Below are 24,427 nucleotides of genomic sequence, written 5' to 3'. Positions count from 1 at the left end.
AATCTACTTCCTATAATCCTCAGGTCAATAAAGTGTATCTATACAGTTGTGGGAGTGGAATGGAATGTAATAAGATCCAGAAAGATGCAAATCATGTGCCTTGCCCAAAATTTTCAAAGGGCTGGGAGAGATCTTACAGATCTTTCAGATCAGTTAGTATTTCTGGATCCTATTATATTCTGTCCCACTCTCACAACTGTATAAATATACTTTATACACGATGCCTTAATATCACTGTGTACTGCAACTGAAGAAGTGGCTTGATATCCACAAAAGCTCATCCAAAAATAAAAACAAAAATAAAAAAGTCTTAGAGGTGCTGCCACATTTCTTTTCACCGTGTCATCTCCCTTACTTCTTTTTATGCTACAAGGGACAATAGTTGTCCAATCCCTGCAGCTACATTTGGGGAATATATATATTTTAAAAAACTTAGGAGGAAGAAGTATGTAACTGTTATTCACATGTTGTGTAGCTCTCAGTCATTAGTTGTCTCCCTTTTAATAAAAAATTACCTTTGGTTGTGGAGTTCCTGTTTTCGGTCCTTTTTTTAAGATCAGTTGGTCTAAATATTCAGCCTTCTCAGGCCACGTTGGCAAACTCCGATATTCTTTTTTCATTCTCTCCAACCTAAAGAGCAAATCCATCCAAACCACATATTTTACAAGTACTGAAATATCTAGATATGCACATTTCCTTGTCATTAGGACAAAATTATATTCTGATCCAATATATGATACTATTAAATAGGAATACTTGGAACTAACAGCCTTATTGCACAAGTCCCTTCTAGCGTTAAAATATTATTTTTTCCTAAAAGAGCTATGCCTTCCTTATTATTTCACCTGAGGCATAATAGCATCATAGTGTGATTAGTCTATAATAGTGCTGTATAATGTGCTGTACAGCACTATAACAAATGGGACTGGAAAAGTAGGAGAGGTGGGGGGGGCAGTGAGCAAAGTTTTGTCTTCACTGACAAAGCTGATGAAAGAAGGGAGCAGTCATTTGGCAATGGGTTTTTCTATAAAGGAAGAAGAAGTAGAAAGGTTTAGGGCAGGGGTAGGCAAGCTTTTTGAGCTGGGGGCTGGGTTGCTGTCCCTCAGACAACTGGGGGGCCGAAGCCAATAAATAAATAATTTTTTTATAAAATATTAAATAAATAAATAAACCGGGACAAATGTGGGACAAAATTTTCAAATGGAGGACACTTTTTTTAAAAATGGAGGACACACAAAAAATTTTGCTGATTTTTTTAAAAATGTTAATATAAATGCATGTTTCTGAGGCTTCTATAGACAATAGCCCCCCTTGCCCACTGTTTGCCCTCCCTTGCCCGCCTCCTCCTGATAGGCCAAAGGCCCCACGCCCTCACACAAGAGGCCAAAGGCTCCGGCGGCAATCGGCGGCAGGACCGGGCTGGGGCCGGTCCCAAGGCCTTGCCGGGACGCATCTGGCCCACGGGCCGCAGGTTGCCTACCCCTGGTTTAGGGAATCGCTGCAGCCTTTCCTATCTGTCTGTCCTTCCTAACTTTTGCCATTTTGACAACACTCTGATGTTCCTTGACTGCATGTGTCCTGTTTATCATCTGTGAAATATTGGAGGATATGGGACTTGGTCTATCAAAGAAGGCACCTGAACTTTGCATTGTGGTCCTTCCATGGTGGAAGCAATACTGGAGGAGAGAGCTTCCACAGGCATACAGTATCAAACTGAAAATCCTGTCCCTTCTTTTTCTCCCATGATCACTGGAGGTGGACTGGTGTTCCCCCATTCACAGCACACCCACTGACCAACTCTGACAACTCCAAATTGTCATACAATCACTACTGAACTTTTGCAAGATAAAACATAGCACAACAGAAGAAAGAAAGGGTGTCATTAATGTATTTTTATGTTATTAAAAAGGAAAGTGTTTTAAATGAGAGAGAATGGGAGAACAGCACAACATCATAAGGTAACCCCCTTCCGGAAGCACTATTATTTTATTGTAATTCCAGCTTATTTCCACATGTGATAAGGTTCTAAACCCTTTCAAAGATTCTAGAATTACCAGTCCATAATTCCATAATCCTGGAATAAATAGAGGCAAGCTATACTGTCTTCTGCTGGTTTACCATCAGCTTCATTGGCTATTCATCAGTTTCTGAACAAAGTTCAAAATTTTCTCAAAGATGGTGGCACAGGTTTCCCCCACAGCTTTTCAGCATCACCACAGTAAACCTGCGACCAGGCCAGAGGATGACTGCACTTTCTTACTTACCACCTGAAGGCATTCCTACCTAATCTGGGAGTTTCCTCCACCCTGGAAGTGTTTGGATTGAGGATTCTCCTAATTCACATGGCCACCCATAAAGAGGGGCACGGTCAAGGCAAGGGGACCAGCTCTCCTGAAACACACCACTGCTACAGAAATAATTGAAGATGGTATCAGTGGACTGAAAAAGGCACCATTCACAGTCAGGCTTGGGAAGAATTTCTTGCTTCAGGGTCCTCACTATCAATATAAGAGACTGTCCCCCAGCACTGGAGTGCTTATTCATCTGCTTGTTACTGTCTCAGCCCTCAAAATATTTCTCCAACATATCAGTGGACTACATTGGGTTCTTTTTGGTATCTGTCCTCTTCCATCCTCCACCCTCATTGTATCCCTAGACTAAGAGGAGGTGGGGGTTGAAATCTGCTGGAGGTTGAGGACTTTAGGGACAGTCCCAAAGCCACAGAGTTCTCCAAGAGCATGGCACTGGCAAGGCTTTTCCTCCCCCATGGGTAGATATTGTGATCTATTTGTGTAGCCCCTGTCCTTAGGAGAGTAAAAGTCTCTATTTCATTTTCCCAGGCTTTTAAAAGATTTTAATATATACGTTGAGTCTTCCTTTCTGGAATTCTGAAATCTGAAATACTTCGAAAACCAAACAAATTTTCATGGGTGGCTGAGATAGTAGCATCTTTGTTTTTTGATGGTTCAGTGTACGCAGACATTGTTTCATCCACAAAATTATTAAAAATATTGTATAATTTTACCTTCAGGCTATGTGTATAATGTATATATGAAACATAAATGAATTTTGTGTTTAGACTTGGGTCCCATCACCAAGATATCTTATTCTGTATGTATATGTAAATACAGGCATTGCAAATTGGGGAAAAAAATCAGAATCCAAACCACCCCTGGTTCCAAGCATATTTCCAAATCTGTCTACTGTGTTTTATGTGGTTATTTCATATGGTTATTTTGCTATTTGTTGATTTAATTGTTCAGTTTGTTAATTGGCCTGAAGATCAGGATTTACATTGCTTAAAATAAGCAAACAAATTACACCAAACTGAGACTTTTTAAAAGCCTATTTGTAATGTGGGAAAAGGCATTTGAGGGGTGGTCACAGCTTTGGAGGGAAAATTAACTGATTCTTTCCTGAGCACAGTAATTTCCCTTTTACAAAGCTAATAACCTATGCTGTACTTAAGTGTTTTGACTAAGAAATTGGTGTCAGTGGAAGCTTTTTAAAATCCTAATTTGCAGCACAAGGAACATAAATTCTGGACTGGAGGCAGGTCACTACTGTACTGGATAAGTAAAGATTTAATTCATCCTGAATGCTAGGTGGGGGAGGAGGGGAGAGAAGAAAATATCCCTCTAAAAAAGCCTTTGAATAGCACCCATTTGTGTCAGGTGCTAACAAACAATCCCTGATGTAATCCCTGAAGTCAATGAGGACCTGAGGCTCAAAAAGGTTCCCCATGCCCTAGTCTAAAGGAATACTTCTGAGGCTCAATTCCCATTATCAGAAATCAGAATTCATTGATTTAGAGAAAAAAAAACCATTCTTTCTGATTCCTTGCCTTTCTCGAGGTGGTTCTTTCAAAGCCTTCTGAAGACTTTGGTAGTGCTCTGAAATTTCTGCAGGAGGGTCCAGCTCAACATTCGCAATGGTAACATTTAGATCTGGGGATAAGAATGCAGGGTAGTCCATGTGCTGGGGCTTGATTACATTACTGCAAAGTGAGAAAAAAGTAGGGATTTCAAATGTTTGCAATTATTAGCCATCATAAAGAAGATTCCTTCCCCCATATGTAGCCCACAAAGGTTCAGTAAAAGAAAAAAATATGTTCAGGCTAAAGATAGCCAATCATGTCCCCAGAAATCTCCAGAAACACAAATGTCTGTTTTAAGGCTATTTCTTTCCCCCTACCTGTTTTAGACCAGCAATATATTCCTGCCCCAAAATTGGAAGTGATCTGTCCCCAAAGATTTCATAGTTTGTTCATTTGTTTATTTATTTTGCAGAGTTAAAGTTCTACAATTGATAAGGGCAAAGGCAACCATTCAGTTCCATTTATATTTGCTTGCTATATTTTGCACTTCCTTTAGGACCATCTAATTCTTGGCATGGCCCAAGGACTGTTGTCTTCCATGTTTCACACATGCAGTCAGAGGAACAAGCAAGGATACAGATGTCATACCAGTAGATATCAATTGTCTCAAATGGAAACTTATTTCATATGCAGATGAGAAGCTCTGATGAATGACAGCACTGGTGCTATTTTAAACTATTTTCAAATACTTCTAAAATACTAATCCAGAGAAATGGGTTTGGTACTGCATTTGAAGAAGTGGATTTATATCCACAAGAGCCCATGCAAAACTAAAAACCAGGTGCTGCCACACCATTTTTCTTCTTTTGTCCCCCTTCCTTCCTGTTACTGTAGTTGTATCTGACAAGGCAGGATCTTGAACATCATGCCTGATATATACATATGGTATTATAAGCCAGGATTCCATTTAATCAATTTAAATTTAATCTAATATTTCATGTCAAGAGTAGTTACCTGGAATGATCTTTTCTTTCTTCTGGTGGTGGAACCCGCAGAAACATGGAATATGCCACGGCCTGGGCAGGATCTGTACCTGGCAGCTTCAGCTGCAGAAGAAAACCATACATTAAAATATAATAAATAATAATAATAAAAATAAAACTTTAATTTATATCCCGCTTTTTGTTTCCACAATCCAAGCGGCGTACAACCTTTAAAAAATGCAATATATACAATTCCCCCCCTTAAAAAAGGATTAAACAATTCCATCTATTAAAATTACAGACAATAAAAATCTAAAAACAATACTACAATAAAATAATGGTGGGCAGAGTCTTCGCTTGTATGTGACTGTGGGGGGAGCGTTACATGGCCGGGATCTATTCCGGGAAGGCCTGCTAGAAGAGGTAAGTCTTGACAGCTTTCTTGAAGCTCTCAAGGTTGGCAATTTGACGGATCTCGTCTGGCAGGCCATTCCATAAAGTGGGAGCGATCGCGGAAAAAGTCCTCTGAGAGGTTGCCATCAATCTGGTCTTTGTGGACTTCAACAAATTCCTCCCAAAGGATCTGAGGGTACGGGGCGGATGTACGGAAGGAGGCAATCCCTTAAGTAGGTTGGGCCCAAGCCATGGAGGGCTTTAAAGGTAATGACCAGCACCATGTACTGTGCCCGGAAATGAATAGGCAGCCAGTGGAGTGATTTTAATATAGGTGTGATATGGTCACTCTTAGTTGTTCCTGTAATCAATCTGGCTGCCATATTCTGCACCAGTTGAAGTTTCCGGACTAGGCACAAGGGTAGCCCCATGTAGAGCGCATTGCAAAAATCAAGTCTTGAGGTTACCAGCGCATGTACTACAGTTTCGAGGTCACCCCGTTCCAGGAAAGGGCGCAGCTGACGTATCAGCCAGAACTGATAACAGGCACTTTTGACCGTCGCATTCACCTGATTCCTCATCTGAAGCGACAAGTCAAGAAGCACCCCTAAGCTGCAAACACAGTCCTTTGAGGGGAGCGTGAACCCCTCTAAGACTGGAGGTTGCTGCCCGATACCTGTTTTGGGGGCTTCTACCATAAGTACTTCCGTTTTGTCTGGATTCAGCTTGAGCTTGTTTTCCCTCATCCAGTCCATTACTGCTGCAAGACATTGATTGAGAGGAGAAATGCCATCTGTCGTCACTGCTGATGACCGAGACATTGAGAAGTATGTTTGGGTGTCATCAGCATACTGATAACACCCCGCTCCATGTCTCCAGATGATTTCTCCCAGCGGCTTCATATAGATGTTGAACAACATCGGGGACAGAATGGTGCCCTGAGGGACGCCACAATTAAGCTCTGTTTTTGAAAAGCAACTGTCCCTGAGCATCACCCTCTGGAATCTACCTGAGAGGAAGGAACGGAACCACTGCAAAGCAGTGCCTCCAATTCCTAGCTCTCTCAGGCATTCCAAGAGGTGCCGCTGAGAGGTCTAATAGCACCAACAGGGTCATGCTTCCTCTGTCGATGCTTAGACGAAGGTCATCAGTTAAGGCGACCATGGCAGTCTCCACCCCATATCCTGTCCTGAAGCCAGTTTGAAATGGATCTAGAAAATCGGCTTCATCCAAGACCACTTGGAGCTGAAGAGCGACAGCCCTCTCGATCATCTTACTCAAGAATGGCAGATAGGAAACAGGCCTATAATTTTTCATGTCCAGGGGTCCAGGGAAGGTTTTTTCAGAAGTGGTCTAACAACCGCTTCCTTTAAGGCAGGTGGTACACAGCCTACCCTAAGGGATGCATTGATGACATGTCTAAGAAATGCCATCAAGGCATCACCCCCCCCCCGGATGGCCAGCCATGATGGGCAGGGGTCAAGAGGGCATGTCATCTTCCTCACCTTTCCAAGGATCTTGTCCACATCATCAGTACTCACAAGCTCAAATTGATCCAGTCTAGTCTCATAAACGGACTGACTGGACACCTTATCAATTGATTTTGCCCCAACACTGGCATCCAGGTGGGCTCTTATCTGAGAGATTTTACCTGCAAAGTAGTTGTTAAATGCATCACAGCAGACTCTTGTCGGGTTAAGTAGAGGGTTCTGGGTAGATGGCATCACCATCAGTTCCCTCACCACCCTAAACAGTTCTGCCGGACGAGACTTTGCAGATGCAATGCGAACAGGCGAGAATGATCTCCTCATTGCTTTTATTGCCTCTCTATAAGAATAAAGAAATTTCTTATGACGAGTTCTGTTAGCTAAGAGTCCAGTTGAGTGCCATTTACGCTCTAGTCGTTCCACCCGCTTCACATTCTTCAGCTCTCTGGTATACCAGGGCTTTCGATTCAAAGCAGGTGGGAAAGGACACTTGGAAGTGATTGTGTCAATAGACCCGGCAAGATCAGTGTTCTATGTGTTCACCAGAGCTTCAACAGAATCACCGGCATTTATCAACCAACAAACCCTCTAGGGCTTTCTGGAATCCAATTGGTTCCATTAGCCTTCGAGGGCGGACCATTCTAGTAGGTCCTCCACCCCCGGGGAGGCAGACAATGGCTCTTAGTTCAGGCTTGACCAGGAAATGATCCATCCATGACAGTGCAGAGATACTGACTACCTCTGCCCACGGATATTCCTGTTCCGTACGGAAGACCGCATTGAGAGTATGACCCGCAGAATGTGTTGGCCCGGTAACCAATTGGGAGAGGCCCATGGCTGTCATGGCTTCCATGAACTCCCGAGCCGCACCTGTTAAACTGGTCTCGAGTGGGATGTTGAAGTCGCCCAGAACTAAAAGCCTAGGCAACTCCAACAACAACTCCGAGACCAGCTATGTCAGCTCGGATAGGGAGTCTGTTAAGCAACGGGGTGGACGGTATACCAACAAAATCCCTATACTATCCCTGGTCTTCAGGTGCAGGGATAAATAACAGTGTAATTTTGGATTGTTTATAATGTACAAAACCATGCCTCCCTTTGGATTCACTTTCCTAGAGTACACATGAGAGGGGAAATAAGAGCTGAGAAGACAATGTTTCCACAGCTTCTCTTCAAAGACTTCTTGAAATGCTGCTTCAGCTCACTGTATGGGAGCTGTTCTGGAATTGTAGACAATTCTCACTGGACTGACAGAATGAATGACAAATCGGGAAGAGCAGAATTATACTTTAACATAGATTCAGCATAAAGTAAAGACCCTCTCTCAAAGCTTAATCCATCACTCATGCAGCCAATTCATCTTGCTTTTGCCAGTTTATAACCAGTTGGGAGTGGGTCATTACAGATTTTTAAAATATCTGGCTATTCAAATACATTAAAGAATACGACACACAAGGAGGAGGTTGAATTACATTTAGGTGTAAAAAGTGAGAAGTATGCAAGGAGAGTCAGTGTGGTGCAGTGGTTTGAGTGTGGAACTAGGACTCTGGAAACCAGGGTTTGATTACCTGCTCAGATGTGAAACCCACTGGCTGACCTTGGGCAAGTCACATGCTCTCAGCTTCAGGGGAAAGCAATGAAAAACTTAATCTGAACAAATCTTACCAAGAAAACCCCATGATAGGTTCTCCTTAGGATCGCCATTAGTCAGAAACAACTTGAAGGCACACAGCAACAACAACAATGTATACAAGATGTAATGGATATAAACCAGTCAGATAAATTACAGCTGAAAATATTATTTCTACTAGAAGTGGAAAAATGTGGCGTAGTCCACTGTTCACACACAGAATGACAGCAGGAGCAAACCCTCTTTTTGACTTCACGAATTTGCATTGAAGAGTTTTGATTGTAGCTCAGTGAAGTTACCAAACCCTTATGATCTTGGGTGTCATTTCCACCATTCTATTTTAGCTATAATTAATATAATTACAGAATGTCACTAAAATGCATTCAGAGACATAGCTGTGTTAGTCTGGACTATCAGTATGCAAAGGGATCTTGTAACACTTTTGAAACTAACTATGTGAAAGAAATTGTAGTATAAGCTTTTGTAAACTTGGTTTAGTTTCTCAGGTACTTGGAGTGGACTGGTGCCTCCATGCATCTGAGGAAGCATATGTATATGAAAGCTTATGCTACAACATTTTCACATAGTTTAATTAATTAATTAATTTCATTAGTTAGTCTCAAAAGTGCTACAAGATTCCTTTGCATACTAAAATGTATATCAGGGGAAGAGACTCGTTGTCTGAAGGGTGGAATCAGCTCTAGGCAAATGTGTCAGGAGTCATACAGCAACTGTGGGTGGCTACAGCCCAAAGTGGGTGAGCCCATATCCAAAGTTAACATGTGGCCCTGATATGCTTGTTCCCACACATATACACACTACTTATTGTCTCTGATGCACAGGCACACACACATATCCTTTTCTCCCCTTCCCCTAATTAATCCTTCTAGGGTAGGCAAAGAGTTCTGAGCAGCTGAGAAAAGACTGTTTCTGTTCCTTAGTCACCAAGATATGCTGTGTGCTGGCTCCTGAAAACAATTTTCTTAAAACAACATCTCTCAGCGACTTCATTGACTGATATGTCAATGAAAATCAATCTTCCCCAAGTTTAGAAAGCCAAGGCCCCATTCTCACTAGCCCATTTGCTCTGGATATTTGCCTCCATACCGAATCTGCCCGGAAAGAAGTTCATACTACCCTTTACCTTGATTGATGCAATTTGCCCTCTGAAGTTCACATTTGCAGTACCACTTTAAAATGCACCCTCCTTTGTTGTCAATCAAATTCACTTCTGCTTTCCTCAAAGGTAACATATCCTACAATCATTGGCCAACGGAATTGGTTCTTTCCCCCCTCCTTTTTTAAAAAAAACTGGTGGCAGTGTGTGCATATTCTGTCAACTTGTCATATTTAAAAACCTCTAGGTGTGTGAGTGTGTGTTGTGTGTATTTGGGTCATTACACATTATGGCAACCCTAAAACGACCCCATCCTGGTAAGATTGGTTACGAGGAGATTTGCCAGTGCCTTTCCCCTGAGGCTGAGAGAGTGTGACTCTCCTAAAGTCATGGGTTTCCAAAGCCTTGCCTCTGAATGCCAGCCTCTAGCTTCCTCTTTGCTTCCAGCCCAGCATTTCCTCCTCTTTGGAACCTCTTCCCTTCCCTTCCCTTCAAGCCCAATGCCACCTCCGAAGCCCTTACCTCCCTCCCCATGCCATCCTCTTCCCTTCCCTTCCATCCCAAAGCATGTGCATAATCTGTCACAATAATAATAATAATAATACCTCACCTCAGAATGCCATCTCTGCATCTTCTTTCTTTGCTTTCCCTCCTATTGCCACCCCAGAATGCCTTGCATACACATATACGTATGTAGCAAAAGCATTCACACATTGTATCAATTTGCCAAATTTAAAAGGAAACACAAGCATTCACATATTCTGTCACACACACAAAATTTTTTTTTTAAAAAAATGCCACTTGCAAAGTGAAGTGCCGTGCCAGCAGCAAGCAGACGAAAGGGAAATGTAGCACAAGCAGACACATTCTATCAATATGTATCAACCTGTAGAAAAAGTATTTGCATAATCTGTCAAAAATAAAATTACAAAAAGAGAGAGAGCAAGCTGCCTGTGAGAGGGGAGGCATATTCTGCCCTCTGCCCTCCCTCTGACCTAAATCCCTCCCCTGAACTTGACCCAATCATGACCACGGCCAAGTTCACATTTACCAGCAGCAGGGAAGAAACAGTTTTTCCTAAAGGACATGGGAAATAATCCACTTTCAGGAAAATACACTCTAAAGGGGATTTTCCCTGGATCGGGTGTGCAAAACCCTAATTCTGATGTTTTTAAACTGGTGCCAATGGGAACTTCCGACTTTTAATCCGGGTTACAATTTGGTACAAAAGGTAGTCTGAATGCCCCCCTATAGAGTCATCTGGAGCTAGTTCATATGCAGTACTCTTCATTACGATCTGCACTGTTTGCTCATTCTCTTTGCTTATAGAATACTATTTTCTGAGTTGGCTTGTAGACTGGGGAGTGATTTGCAGTTCATGGGGTGGACCTTGAAGTCTCTTTCAGCCTCATGCTTCAAATTAAAAATATCTAGTGCAACAAGGAAAAAATAGTAACCTGATGTGAATACCCATATCCAAGACATCCATAGCAGAACATGAATTCCACCTCAACTGTGCAGAAAACCTAAAAAAAATAAAAATTCAATTTTAGTTAATCATTTTACACTGCAAATTAAAATTTAAAAGCTGTTGTAAAGGCAAGTAACTCCAGCTATACACTTTTTCTACTCTTTTTCTGAGTTCATATGTATAATAAATACTAAACTTTGAAATGTCATACTCTTGCCCATAAAGACAGGAAAATAAAACCCAGGAAAACTGCCTAGAAATACTAATACTAATTGATTCCTGCACCCTATGGCTTGATCCACAGCAGAACTTTGAGCAATAGAAGAAAATTTACCAAGTCAATTTTAAACCATTTCGCAAGCACCAACAGAAAATCTTTTCAACAGCAATGTTACAATATATCAGTGTTTGTACAGTACAGTATGAGAAATCTGTTCGCTAAAGAACATGCAACCATTTCAGACTGCATTGACTCTAGAGGGTTGCAAATGGGTTTTGAAAATTGCTGTGCATTGTCTATGCAATAGAGCTTCTGTTTGTCATTAATGCTTTTCAGAGGTCTGGGTACCAATCTGTGCTGCATCTGAAGAAGTGGATTTATATCCACAAAAGCTCATCTAAAATAAAAACCAGTTGGTCTTAAAGGTGCTGCTACATTCTTTTCCTCCCCCCCTCCTTTCTTTTTATTCCTTCTATGAGCAGAAAATGCTTTCCATTTTCAGAAGAGCACTTTGAGATAGCCTACAATGAGAATTCAGTATTGTGTCAAGGATACACATAAATAATCCAGATGCTGGGCAAGTCACATGCTCTCAGCCTTGGGAGATGGCAACAGCAAATCTCCTCTGAACAAATCTTGCTTGGAAAACCCATGATAGGTTGGTTTCAGGATATTTTCATACAGCCATAGCAGGATGCTCCTGTCACTATTGTGCAATTGTACAAAGACAATCAAACGATGCCACGTGGCACTGTGATAATTGCACCATTATCCTGCAAATAAATGAGTGAAAAGCGGCACTAGAGTTCCTATTTGTGGGATAATGGTGCGGTTATCGCAACACAATTATTTTTTCTGCCCCCCCCCCCCCCCCCCGGCCCCAACTTCACATCTCTAGTTTCAAAGAGAGGAGATCCACTGAATCAAAATTATGAGATCAGCAGTTGAATTTAGTGCAATATAAGTAAATATAAATGTCTATATGGAATGACTAAGACAATTTATACCTATAGAACCTTCACTATGAAAAGAAATTTATTATAAGGCCTATTATTAACTTTAGATCCACCCACCACCACCACCACCATTTAGAGGATAAAACATTCTCCAAGAATTTAGATGTTGGTCATCTTTACTATAGTCATAATGAATTAAATTAAACCTGACAATCCATGAATAAGAATCTTAATCTTTGAGAAAGGGCAGACATTTTAATCTTCTTTCACTGTATCTCAATACAGATTTTTATTTTTTATTTTTGGTAAACCACCTGTGTAAGATACAGTGTAGAAAATTAGAGTAACATTTTTTAGGAAAAACGAATTCATTAAAACAAACACTTTCAGCTTTCAATTATTCCATTAAAACCGTGCTAATTCAAAGCTTTAGAAGAAGCACTTGTCCCAGTTTACAAATGACAAACAAATACATCTAGAATGGGAAAATGTTCAATAATTTGGCTAAAAATGTATGGTGAAAGACTGAGATATTAGTCCTTTTAAAAACAAATAGGCTGTGGCCATAAGATTGTTCTTTTAAAAAAAAAACTTCCCCTGACATAGTAGCTTCTGTTGCTGTTGCTTGTATCTGCAGATCATACATCGGGATAAACACGGGGATTAATTAACAGTGACCTTCTGAATCTACCACTCTAGGCCCATTTAGAAGCCTCTAATCTAATAAATTTCATTGCTATACAACAGAAAAAGAGCTTAGAGGTTACTGTTTCAGGATTAAAGCAGGATGGGCTGAAAGATATTTTCTAATTTCTAATTTCAGTATACAGTACCTATGTTGTTCTATAACATGACTCTATAAACAAGTTTATATATATTGTTAACTTTTCCCTCACCCATAACTCAAAACATTTAAAAATGTCCCTGTGCTGCAACGCTTAAATTCAGATTAAATATCTATTACAGTAATTTAGACAGATTGTTTACAGTAGTTCTGCAATATGCATTTTTCATTTTTTTAAAAGATACCTTACCATATTTCGAATTCTCATAGCACATATTTCAGTGAAGGACTGCTTCTGAATGGGGAGAAATAGCAACATTTAGAGAGCTCCTTCACTGCCCACAGATTTGCTCACTTCAGTCATTTCATTAAATTCCAAACAAAAGCCTAGAGGTTTGAAAAAGGCCAAGCTATTTCAGACTATTCATAACACTGTAATCAATCACCAGGTCTAATTCCATCCCTCTTTAATCGATAGCTCTTAGCTGATTATAAATCCATACTCATAACAAATGGTTATACAGGAAAGATAGCTGTGGTGTCCATTACAACAATTGTGAAGTTCATTGTGAAGTACGTAATAACTACTAGGACAACCAGAAGGGCATAAAAAGTCTATCAGTTTTCAAAATCTCTAGGGCTCTTCCTCAGGCAAGATGTTACTGAAAATATGTTGAGAGAGAGGACTGATGAGGTTGTGATTATGAAGTCTCCACAATGTCTTGAGATGGAGGAGGGGATCTGAAGACTTTCAAATGAGGCCCTAGCAGGCTTTAGGTTTTAGCTCAAGGAACCTCTAAGAATATTTGGAAAAGGAAAGACAGAAAAGTTTAGGTCCTTCATATATGAAAATATAAAATCCAATTATATGACTGGCTTCCCCAAATGTGGTACATATGCCCAATTATGAAAAACCCAAGAGTTTGTTAAAAATACAATCATAGCCTTGACTGATCAAAGGTCACACAGTCTAGCATTTTGTTCCCAACAGAGACCAACCAAATGTTGTCTGGGAAGCCCACAAGTGGGTTTCATCTATTATTTGTCCCCAGCATCTTATATTCAGAGGTATAATACTCCTGAAGATAAAACTCACAAATACAGTACATTTTGATATCTTGGCTAAAATTTAACTGAGTTAAATCTTTGTACTAAATTAAGCGGGGGGATGTGTGTGTCAGAATATCCATGGGATTGGTATCCATGGTTTCACTCACCTGCATCCGGAAAAATGGTCTCTCTAGGAATCTGGAGTCCTCCAATACAACTCTATGGTCATGTCCATCCATAGCATGCGGTGCTAATCTCCGTTACGAAGCCAAAGAGCCAACATTGTCAGAGACTACTCTGTGATCATGTGGCCAGCATGATTGCACAGAATGCTGTTTAGCTTCCCACCGGAATGGTACCTATTTATTTACTTGCATTTGCATGCTTTCTAATTGCTAGATTGGCAGAAGCTGGGACTTGTGATGGGAGCTCACCCCATCATGCAGCACCCGGGCCTCAAACTGCCAACCTGACGATCTTGCAGTCAGCGAAGTCAGCGTCTTAACCACCTGAGCCACTGCATCCATTGACTAGGAAAATAAAGACTACAGTATTGGAATCAGGGTGGTAGACCTGTGCAAGGACCATAATACTTCACTATTGGCTAGGGCTGATGGGAGCTGGTCCAACAAAATACTGAGGGTAAAATAGTAAAATGTTATTTAGCTATCATTATAAATACCTACTACATACTTTCTACAAAACTGAGTAACATATATCTACACATTTGAAGAACAAATAATAATTACAATAATTATAAATAAGGACATCTCTTTTCATTATACTTACTTGAATAACATCATAGAGGTGCATAGTCACATTCCCAAACAGCCTTGGAAAGTCCTTTGGTCCTTCAAAGCCCACCAGTTCTAATGTAATCCTATTCCTAGGATCACTTTTCTGCTTTGGAACCTGAAAATCAAAATATGGAACAAATACATTTACTGAAGGAACAAATTCAGGAAATGTTCCTTACTTGCAACAGACTTCATAGGAAAATCTTGCCTCAATCCTTTGTGTTCTTACACCGATAAAGACAAATATACCTGTTGTGACTCCATTTACTCCCCTTTCTCATCATAAAGCTACACATCTATCCATTCTGCCCTTTGCACAGTCACTAAATTATCAATTTAATTATCAAATTAGCTGCTTGCTCATAGGTCTCTTAAAACCCACATTATAATAATAATAATATTTATTTATATCTCGCCTCTCCCTGTATTGGATCGAGGTAGGTAACAAGATATCAAAGACAATAAAATCAAGTAAAACAAACAAACAAACAAACAAACACGGAAACAATAGTTAAAAGACATATTACATTTCAAGTTCCCAAACTCCCTCCCACCCTACAAAACAATAAAACAATTCCCAACCGATGGCCAATAAAATCAATCAAGATCATTCAATCCAATGGGAATAATTAGGTAAGTGGAAAAATTGGAAGTCAGTTCGGGAAGGCTCGTCGGAAAAGATCTGCTTTTATTGCCTTCTTGAAGGCACCTAAAGATGTTATTTGGCAGATCTCGTCCGGTAAATCGTTCCAGATTTTTGGAGTGGCAATAGAAAATGTCCTCTGGAAAGTGGAAACTAGTCTAGTTCTCCCTGACTGCAATACATTCATCCCAGAGGACCTGAGAGTATGGGAAGGATTATATGGGAGGAGGCGTTCCCTCAGGTATGTTGGACCCAAGCCATTTAGGGCTTTATAGGTATTGTAATAATCAATACCTTATATTGTGCCCGGAAGCAAATGGGGAGCCAGCATAGGGATTTTAAAATAGGTGTAATGGATTCAAATTTTGAACTTATTTGGACATCATAATTCAGTGATGGTGAACCTTTTAGAGGCCAAGTGCCCAAACTGCAACCCAAAACCCACTTATTTGTTGCAAAGTGCCATGTCCCTCTGGCTTTCTAGTAACAAACTCTGGCAAATTCTGTGCTGGGGCAACGGCACATGTGCCCACAGAGAGGGCTCTGAGTGCCACCCCTGGCACGCGTGCCATAGGTTCACCATCACTGTATAATTCATCACCTCTGTCTTTGCTTACTCCATTATGATATTTGTCAAGGATAGCTCAAATCCAAACAGATCCACAGATATGGGCTTCTGGTAGTCACCAGAAAGCGTTTGCTGGTCCAAAGCTAGAGAAAAATTCTTCTCCTTATATAAAGTTAGTGATAAATCAGAAGTTTATATTTATTCTTAATCTCTGTAAATGAACTAATATCCTTGATCTTATCTGAGCACTCCATGTTGTCTTTCATGGGAACATTTCCCCTCTACAGAAGAATAAAACACTTCTTGATTCTCTGGTATATGGCTGTGCATACATCTTTTTACAAATGTGAACAAGGACACTGACCACTCTCAGAAATATAATAGCTAATAAGGAGTCTTTAGCCTAATTTATGAAGACTATATATGAACAGAAAAAAATGTACCTTTACTGAAAAATATCTCACATCTCCAAAGTTGATTGTTATGGGCTTTCTGCTATTCTTATTTGCTTTGAAAACTTGAGGATTTGTGCATTTCATGATTTTATCAATACTAATACGGACCAGTAAATAAGTGTCACGGTTAACAGTGACTTTTTAACAGGGTCTTCTGTTAAGGAAGCATAAATCTTTCTGGTAAGAGAAAAGAAGATGATCATGGAGTAAAATACCACAAAAACTGAAAAATGATCAATTCTGTTTAGCATCCTGTATGTACAAAACCCATTCACAGCACTTGTAACAAGGGCTAAAACTGACAACACAAAAACGTCTGTCATCATATTTCCCAATATTTTCACATTTTTGTGTGTGTAAAACCCATGTATGTCTGTGAGGGGTATGTGTCCTTATGTGATTAAAGTAGTAATGATGGGGGAAGGATTAATCCTTTTGCCTGTATGATTTCTCTCTGCTAAATAGTCCCTCCAGTCTCTTAACCCAATACCTATATCAGTATATACCAATACTGATACCAAGAGACACCATCAGATGTGGGGATGAATAGGTTGTAAGTATGCAGTTATACTTATGTCCTTCCATGGCAAGCCCCAGTTGAGTTATGTAATCTCTGAATCATCTCTAGATTTAAAATTCTCTGTATTCAGATGCATGCATGGTTCTGAGGGAGCTCAAGCCTATGAAAGCTCATACTACAAACGTCTTTCAGTTAGTCTCAAAGATGCTACATTGCATACTAAATTCACTAAATGCTAAATTTGCAGTTTTATATATTCCTGCAAATTAGTTCTGCTGTATCCATTGGAATTTGATTCTGACTAAATTTGCACAGGGCTGCACTGCAATTGAAACATGTTCTGCCATATTGACTGCGTAATTTACTAAAAGTTTCCAGACTGGTTAACTGTCACACTCAATTTTATAGGCAGCAGAAATTGGTTTTACTACTATTATACTCTGGGTATTTATTTACTTTGGGTAAAGGTTTGAAAAAGGATCAGTAAATACACTGAAATAGAAAGAAAAGCAAAATAGCAGTCAGAGTAATAAGTAAGCAAAAGTTGCACATTTGTTACATCTAAATTAAGGCTGGGTGATTTATGGCTTTCCAGATGTTGCTTGACTTACCATTGGCCATGCTGGCTGGCAGAAACCCCAGTCCAAGAAACTCTGGAGGTTCACAACTTGCCCAACCCAGATGTAAAGCAACATGCAAAACAAATTTAGAGGCACACAGAAGAAATTCTATGTTTAGAGTCTCATTTGTTTTTGAAAAATATTAAGAGCAGCCGCAATAAGGGGGATCAGAGAGCAATGACAACACAGAGATTTAATTCCCATTGTATCAGATCCCTGAACTGGGTTCTCTCCTTCAAACCCTGCCTTTTGCCCACTGGAGGAAATTGACAGGCACATGTGTGATAGTGGTGACTTTGAAATTAGTATTTTTTTTAAACACAAGCACATAGAAATCATAGACACAGCTCTCTCACTACATAGCTGTACTCTGAGAAAGTACAGTTGTCGGTATACTTCTATAACTAAGAGAAAAGGATACACTTGGGGGTGAAATCTTTGCACTGCTTCACAATAACTGCCATCAAGCCAACCTATAAGAATATGAAATGTCAAATTAGAACCATTATAAAGTCGCATTACAGTCAAGGACAAGATTTACTAAAAACATTTAGTAGCCATGTACAAGTTTTGCAGTTATTGGGCAAAGTCCTGGAATTCTATACTCAATTCCGCTGCAAATTTAAATAAGGCAAAGCTTAATGTATAAAGGTTATCCATTTACTAAGCCTATCAAATCAGGTTTGCACTACTGCAGGTTTTCTTAGAAATAAGCACCTGTGTCCAATGAGGTTTTCTTTCAGAATTGCAGTCTTCTGAGTGTGGTTATTCAAGAACACACACACATGAATCATTTTGTGCCTGTGCTGAACAGGTTCAGTATTAGGTACTGCAGAATAATGTCTGTTTTCAAGAGCTCTGCCCCTGTCAAATGTTTGTGCTGAAGCAGGGCTCCTGTCTTTTCTTCCAGTTCCATCAACGTACCCCATTACCAAAAGAAAAAAACAACCATGACCCCATGAGAAAGAAGGCGGGTGGATTTTCTAAGTCCTCAAATAAATATTAAAAGAACCATAACTACATCTCTCTGCTAAATAGTCCCTCCAAGCTCTTAGCCAATACCTATATCAGTATACCAATACTGATATGTTGCCATTCACCAACAGACCAACACAGAGATTAACATATAAATCACTTCCTCTCAACCAAGGGTCACACAGTATATATGCCCCACTCACTTCCATGCCAGCATTCTCTGAAGATGCCAACCACAGATGCTGACAAAACATCAGGAATAACAATTGCATAGCCTGAAAAACCCACAGAAAACTAACCATAACTACAGTTAGGTAGCCTGTCCTTCCCTTTGTGATCTCTCATACATATGGGTGATAAGGAAGCTAATTTTACCAGGAGGAGGTAAGCAGGGTCAATGTGTCCCAGAAGAAAGGACAACAAACCCAAGAGAGTATCTTGTCAAGCCTGGACATCTAGTTATTTAACTATCATTATAAATGGAAGATTGGGCCTATGTGCTGCCCTTCATCCTGCAGTGAGCATCCACTTAAAAATGTACCGTAGTTGATGCCACCATTGCTTGACTGGAAGGAGCAAAAAGCTCCACGGGTAATAGCTTACAATCCACTTCCAATGCCGATTAGGTGGTTTCTATGACCTACTGAATAGAGCCTGGAAGGCTGACCTCAATAATACTTTGTTCCAATGGAACTGAAGGTAAATTGGATAGCAAACGGCATATAGTACACCTGCTATCCTTGGTGATATTGTATTAGTATTGTAACTAGAAATGTAGTCTTAAAGGGCAAAGCCCAAGTTCACATACTGCCATATGCTGAAATGGCTTTCCCATAAGACTAGCCAGTACTAGCAGAAGGCTTCTTGAAATTGTCAGTGGAACATGAGGTAGTTGGACATGCTAAGCCTTTGCAGAAATAAATTAAGACTGGGGTGTCTGCACAAAGAAGGAGCCCCTTTGGGGGGCAGCATATACTCAAACGAAAAATGCTGGGGATGGGAAGAGAGTGAAAGAGACCTAACTTTGGCAAAGGAAGGGAAGGACCTGGGGGCAGAGAATGGATCATGGTATTCTCTCTCTTATTTCCTATCATGTGACCTTTGCCTAGCCTGGCAGGAGATAACTGTCCCCTTCATTGCATACAAAGGCCTTGTAACCCAAGTGACTTCAGAAAATCAAGAACATAAAGATTAATAAAGACCAAGATAAAGTGTCTCAAAGTTAATCACATCCCCATCCTTCAGCATTTTATTTGTTGTCCCATAGTACCTGTTTAACAACAAGTAAAATGCCTGGCATTGAAAAATAGCATTAAGAACATACTTAGTCTACATACCACATCACCGCAAGGAATTAAATTATGGATGTCATTGGACGCAAAAGAATCTTCAGAGGTCTTCTGACTTCTCAACAACATCTATAAAAAGTGAAATAAACAGGTTTTGCAACTGATTACAAATAATAAATATTGCAACCTGAAATAACCTAACCTCTGAAGAAAAAAAATACGGTAATGGAGCCAAAAAATCCAAAAAATAAACATAGTACTGTAACTGTTTCACGGGATTGGCCCGAAGTCCAGAATCCTGCTTCAGCATGGAAGGACAAGTGTGATGTTGCACTTTGTGCTGAGAGGGCTGGGCCAACTCCTTTATGAATAAAATTATATCTGGGGCTAGTTTGTTTTTTTAAATTGCAAGTAAGAGGAGACACTACTTAAGTGCAAAAAAAGTATATCTGGTATAGGAAAAAGCAGACAGAGGGAAGATTTTCTCCCTTTCTCATAAAACTACTCATCAAGTCACCCCATGAAGATGAACAAGGATGATTCAGGACATACAAAAGCGAACACTTTTTCACACAGTGCATAAAGCTATGGGATTCACTTCCACAAGATGTGGCGATTACTTGCATGACACTAAAAGATTAGTCAAATTCATGGAAGATAATGTTTTAGTGACCGCATGATGGCTATACTGTATGGTACTTCCAGTATACCTCTGAATGCTCACTGCTGGAAAGCCCCAAATTGATTTTCCATAGGAACTCAATTGAAGATTGTGGAGAAACAGGACAGCCTCTTCTTACCTTCCCTTATATAGCTTGGTCATGAGCCCTGTGGATGTCACGGCATGACAGAGATCAATACTGTATATTGGCAGTCTCTTATTGTAGAGGCAGCCCTTTTAATGACCATTTCCCATAAATGGTCTAAATCCTACTTAAAAGCTAACCCTCCTAATGATTAACTGGTTCTTATACTAGAAGTTGAAATTTGGTTCAAACATAGCCCAAGACAAAGAAGATGCATTCAGTTTTCTGACTACATGAGAAGACTGAAGCAGGAGGACAGAGGGGCATTTGTAATCTTGTTCCTAGATTTTGGATAAACAGTATAGATAAAATCTAGATAATTTAATTTAAAAGTCTACATAATTTAATTAAGTTAATTTAATAGCCATGTAACCCAAGGCATGCTGATTGTCAGAAAACTCTGAGAATTGAGGCATGAACTCAACCTCATAATAGAAGCCAACATTCTAGCTCTGAGGAAGCCAAGCCTCAGATGAACTGGAATATTGACCAGTGGAAATTCTGCTTCCGCTTTGCATGAGCCTCATTCTCACCTTCTAAAAGGCATTTGACTGAATGTGAAGCAGGATCACTCCCATCAGCCTCACCCACAGCCTCTGAATACAAATGGGAAGGGAGCTCTACACACAGCCGCAAGAAGGCTCCTCTTTTAATAAGGGACACCGTCCTCCCAGTGAGATGTACAGAGCCTACAGACATGTGTGGCGCAGTGGTTTGTAGTGACTCTGGAGACCAGGGTTCAGCCATGTAAGGTCACTGGGTGATCTTGGGCAAGTCGCACTCTCTTTGCCTCAGAGGATGGCAATGACAAACCTCCTCTGATGAAACCTGTGAAGCAAACCCCATGACAGATTCGCCTTAGGTTCTCCATAAATTGGAAATGACTTGAAGGCAAGCAGCAACAACTTAGGATAGAGCAAGTAATCTCTAAGAGCATATACACTTCTGTCTGGAGAAGGCAACCTTCATTTGCTAGAACAGAATGATGGAGAATAAAATGATTACATCTGCTTTCAAACTGTTGTGCATAAAAGGCCAGGTAATAATGATAAAGTGTGGGCAACATTCTTGCCAGCTACTGCATGGAGCTGCTCTGCACACAAAACACACACCTGAGTGCACCTATGCCTAAAGGATAAAGAGCTAGTGGACAAGGCCAGCATTCACAGAGCTAGATTGAAACAGTGCTTAATTCATTCCCTTTTTAATTGCTAAGAAAACTGCTACCTTTGAAAACGTTACTTTCTTGGATTACACTACAATGGTGATGATAGTAGAGGGAGCCTGTGGAAGTCGGTAGCACCAATACCCCAAAACCAAACCCTGAGTTTTAGGAGAAGAGCTCTGAAAGTCTTTTTGGAAGTTATCAACCTATTGGCTTGACATCCTTTCCTTATCATGAGCAGGGACTAAAGATGCATCTGAGGAAGTAGGCTTTAGTCATCTCATGCTACCAATATCTTTTTCAGTGATTCTCAAAGGAGCTACAAGATCTCTCTACATATTATTATTATTATTATTAAAGTCTAGGAAAGCTCCTGCTGCCCACTCCTTTCAGTGAGTCTCAAAGGGGCTACTAAAAGGCCTCTCTACCTATTATTATTATTGTTGTTGTTGTTGTTGTTGTTGTCTAGGAAAGCTCCTGCTGCCAACTGCTTTCTTTCAGTGAGTCTCAAATCTCTCTCTACATACTGCTTCTACAGACTAACACGGCTATATCTTTGAATTCAGACTTATACTGGTTTTGTAGACCAAAACTATAAATAAATAAACATCTTGTGGGGACCCCTCTCCCCTTTTGTAAAAAGTTTAAGCCTTCCAGAAAGGTGCCACTCATGGCTCCCTGGTTGGCTGCTTTTTTTTGTTGAGGGACCACTGAGGGTTGTGCGTATGTGTGTTGTGTGTCTTGAAGTGCCACCACCATGGGGTTTTCTTGGCAAGATTTGTTCAGAGGAGGTTTGCCATGGCCTTCTCCTGAGGAGGCTGAGAGAGTGTGTCTTCTTGCCCAAGGTCACTCAAAGGGTTTCATCATGGCTGAGGTGGGACTGGGACCCTGGTCTCCAGAGTGACATCACATAAGCACTGGCTGCGGGAAGAGTGGCCATAGCGTCTGCCCCTGCAGAGAGCAGCAGAAGCCCCAGTCTCTAGTAGTCTGAGCCTGAGAGGAGGAGGAGGCGTTGCCATGGCAACCCCCGCCATTGGCAGGAGGGAGTAGGCCCCACTGGAGGCCTACCCTGAGGAGGGAGCGGGCCTTCTCGCCCTTGAGCTTCTCGGCGGGGGTGACGGGGGCCAAGCTGCTTTTGCTGACCATGTGCTTCAGGCCGATGACGGTGGCCACGGAGAATTCGTCCGTCAAGGCGGCCCCTCCGCCAGCGCTGGTCACACTGGTCACGCTGGGCTCCCGGCCTCGGGGGTAGGCCGCGGCGGGCGAAGAGGGCCCTTCAGGCGGCGGCGGCCCCAGGGAGCCCTTGCGCTGGCCATGGCGCGGCATCGCGGCTGTTGTTGCTGCTGTTATTCCTGTGGGCCTGTTCCCATTGCCCGCCTCGCCCGGGCACTCCCTCGGGGCCAGAGGTCTTGGGACAGCCCTCCCTTCTGCCTCCGCCTCTGTCTGGACGTCGCCCCGCTCCCCCGCTCAGGCCGCGTCACAATTTACCCCGAGGCCTCAGGCCTTGAAGGGGAAAGGCACCGATATCCCCCAGACATTCAAGGGCTCAGCAAAGGCAGTCCTCCCTCTGTCTCTCTCTATAGAGCTACCTGACACATTTCATTCATATATATACAGTATATGACAAGATATGGCTTCTCCATACATTGGTTGTGTGCTATGTAATATATGGAGTTGCCATATATATATATATATATATACACACACACACACACACACACACATATATATATATATACATATACGTACACACACACAGACACAGTATATATATACATATATGTCATATCTTGCCAGATATATGGCATATATATACCTGCCATATATGTGTGTATATATGCCATATCTTGCCCTGTCTATCTAATGTATTTACTGTATTTATTTCCCACTCTTCAGCCCTAAAGACTCTCAGAGTGGCTTACAGATAGTTATTCAGACGGTTTATATATATATATATATATACACACACACACATGGCAGGTAGATGTATGTATATATGACGATAGGGTCACCATATATATATATATATATGTCATATTTTGCCAAATATATGGCATATATATCTGCCGTGTGTGTGTATGCATGTCATATCTTGCTGCATATCTACCTACCTACCTATATATATATATATATATATATATATATCATATACAGTGCCAGGTAGATAGTATATCTATAGGGCAAGATATGGCTTTCACACACGGCAGGTATATACACACACACAGTGACTTCTTGCCAGATATCTACCTGCCATTTTACACACACACACACACATATATATACAGAGAGAGAGAGAGAGAGAGTGGCAGGTGAATACCTAGCTATAGATACAGATACATATGTCACAAGATATGGCATGCACACACATGACAGGTACATATATAATGCATTTATCTAGCAAGATATGACATATATATAAGCCGGCCCTATGCATGGCAATATATGGCACACAACAACAAATATGTACACAGCCACAAATATATATATATATATGCCATATCTTGTAATATATACATACATCTACCTACCATATATATATATATTACATATATAGTGCCTATCTATATGGTAAGATATGGCATTCATACACGGCAGGTATATACACCCCATATATCTGGCAAGATATGGCACACGACAGCCATATCTTGTACAAACACGCTCACACACATTTTATTGTTGTG

General features: G+C 40.8%; 1 protein-coding gene across 14 annotated transcripts in view; it reads right to left on the bottom strand.

The window, feature by feature from the left end:
- C2CD6 (C2 calcium dependent domain containing 6) overlaps positions 1-23,253 on the bottom strand; it is a 53,637-nt gene extending 30,384 nt beyond the window's left edge. For 4 of the 14 annotated variants that reach the window (XM_042454570.1, XM_042454486.1, XM_042454580.1 and 1 more), the window contains exons 1-10: positions 22,815-23,187; positions 19,824-19,904; positions 17,933-17,984; positions 16,360-16,508; positions 14,698-14,820; positions 13,109-13,153; positions 10,885-10,953; positions 4,832-4,923; positions 3,845-3,997; positions 516-630 (exon numbers count right to left, since the gene is read on the bottom strand). In XM_042454570.1, coding sequence (XP_042310504.1) covers positions 516-630; positions 3,845-3,997; positions 4,832-4,923; positions 10,885-10,953; positions 13,109-13,153; positions 14,698-14,820; positions 16,360-16,508; positions 17,933-17,984; positions 19,824-19,904; positions 22,815-23,072 — 1,137 coding nt within the window. In that variant the 5' untranslated portion in view covers positions 23,073-23,187. Of the gene's footprint in view, positions 1-515; positions 631-3,844; positions 3,998-4,831; positions 4,924-10,884; positions 10,954-13,108; positions 13,154-14,075; positions 14,242-14,697; positions 14,821-16,359; positions 16,509-17,932; positions 17,985-19,823; positions 19,905-20,575; positions 20,595-21,114; positions 21,260-22,814; positions 23,188-23,234 lie in introns of those variants that run through there. The other 10 variants (XM_042454508.1, XM_042454589.1, XM_042454541.1 and 7 more) reach the window with 9 other exon arrangements.
- Positions 23,254-24,427: the final 1,174 nt, after the last annotated feature.

Source organism: Sceloporus undulatus, chromosome 1 (genome assembly GCF_019175285.1).
Source record: "Sceloporus undulatus isolate JIND9_A2432 ecotype Alabama chromosome 1, SceUnd_v1.1, whole genome shotgun sequence".
Lineage (NCBI taxonomy): Eukaryota > Metazoa > Chordata > Lepidosauria > Squamata > Phrynosomatidae > Sceloporus > Sceloporus undulatus.
The sequence above is the reverse complement of the archived record's forward strand: the minus strand, read 5'-3'. Positions and strand labels throughout refer to the sequence as shown.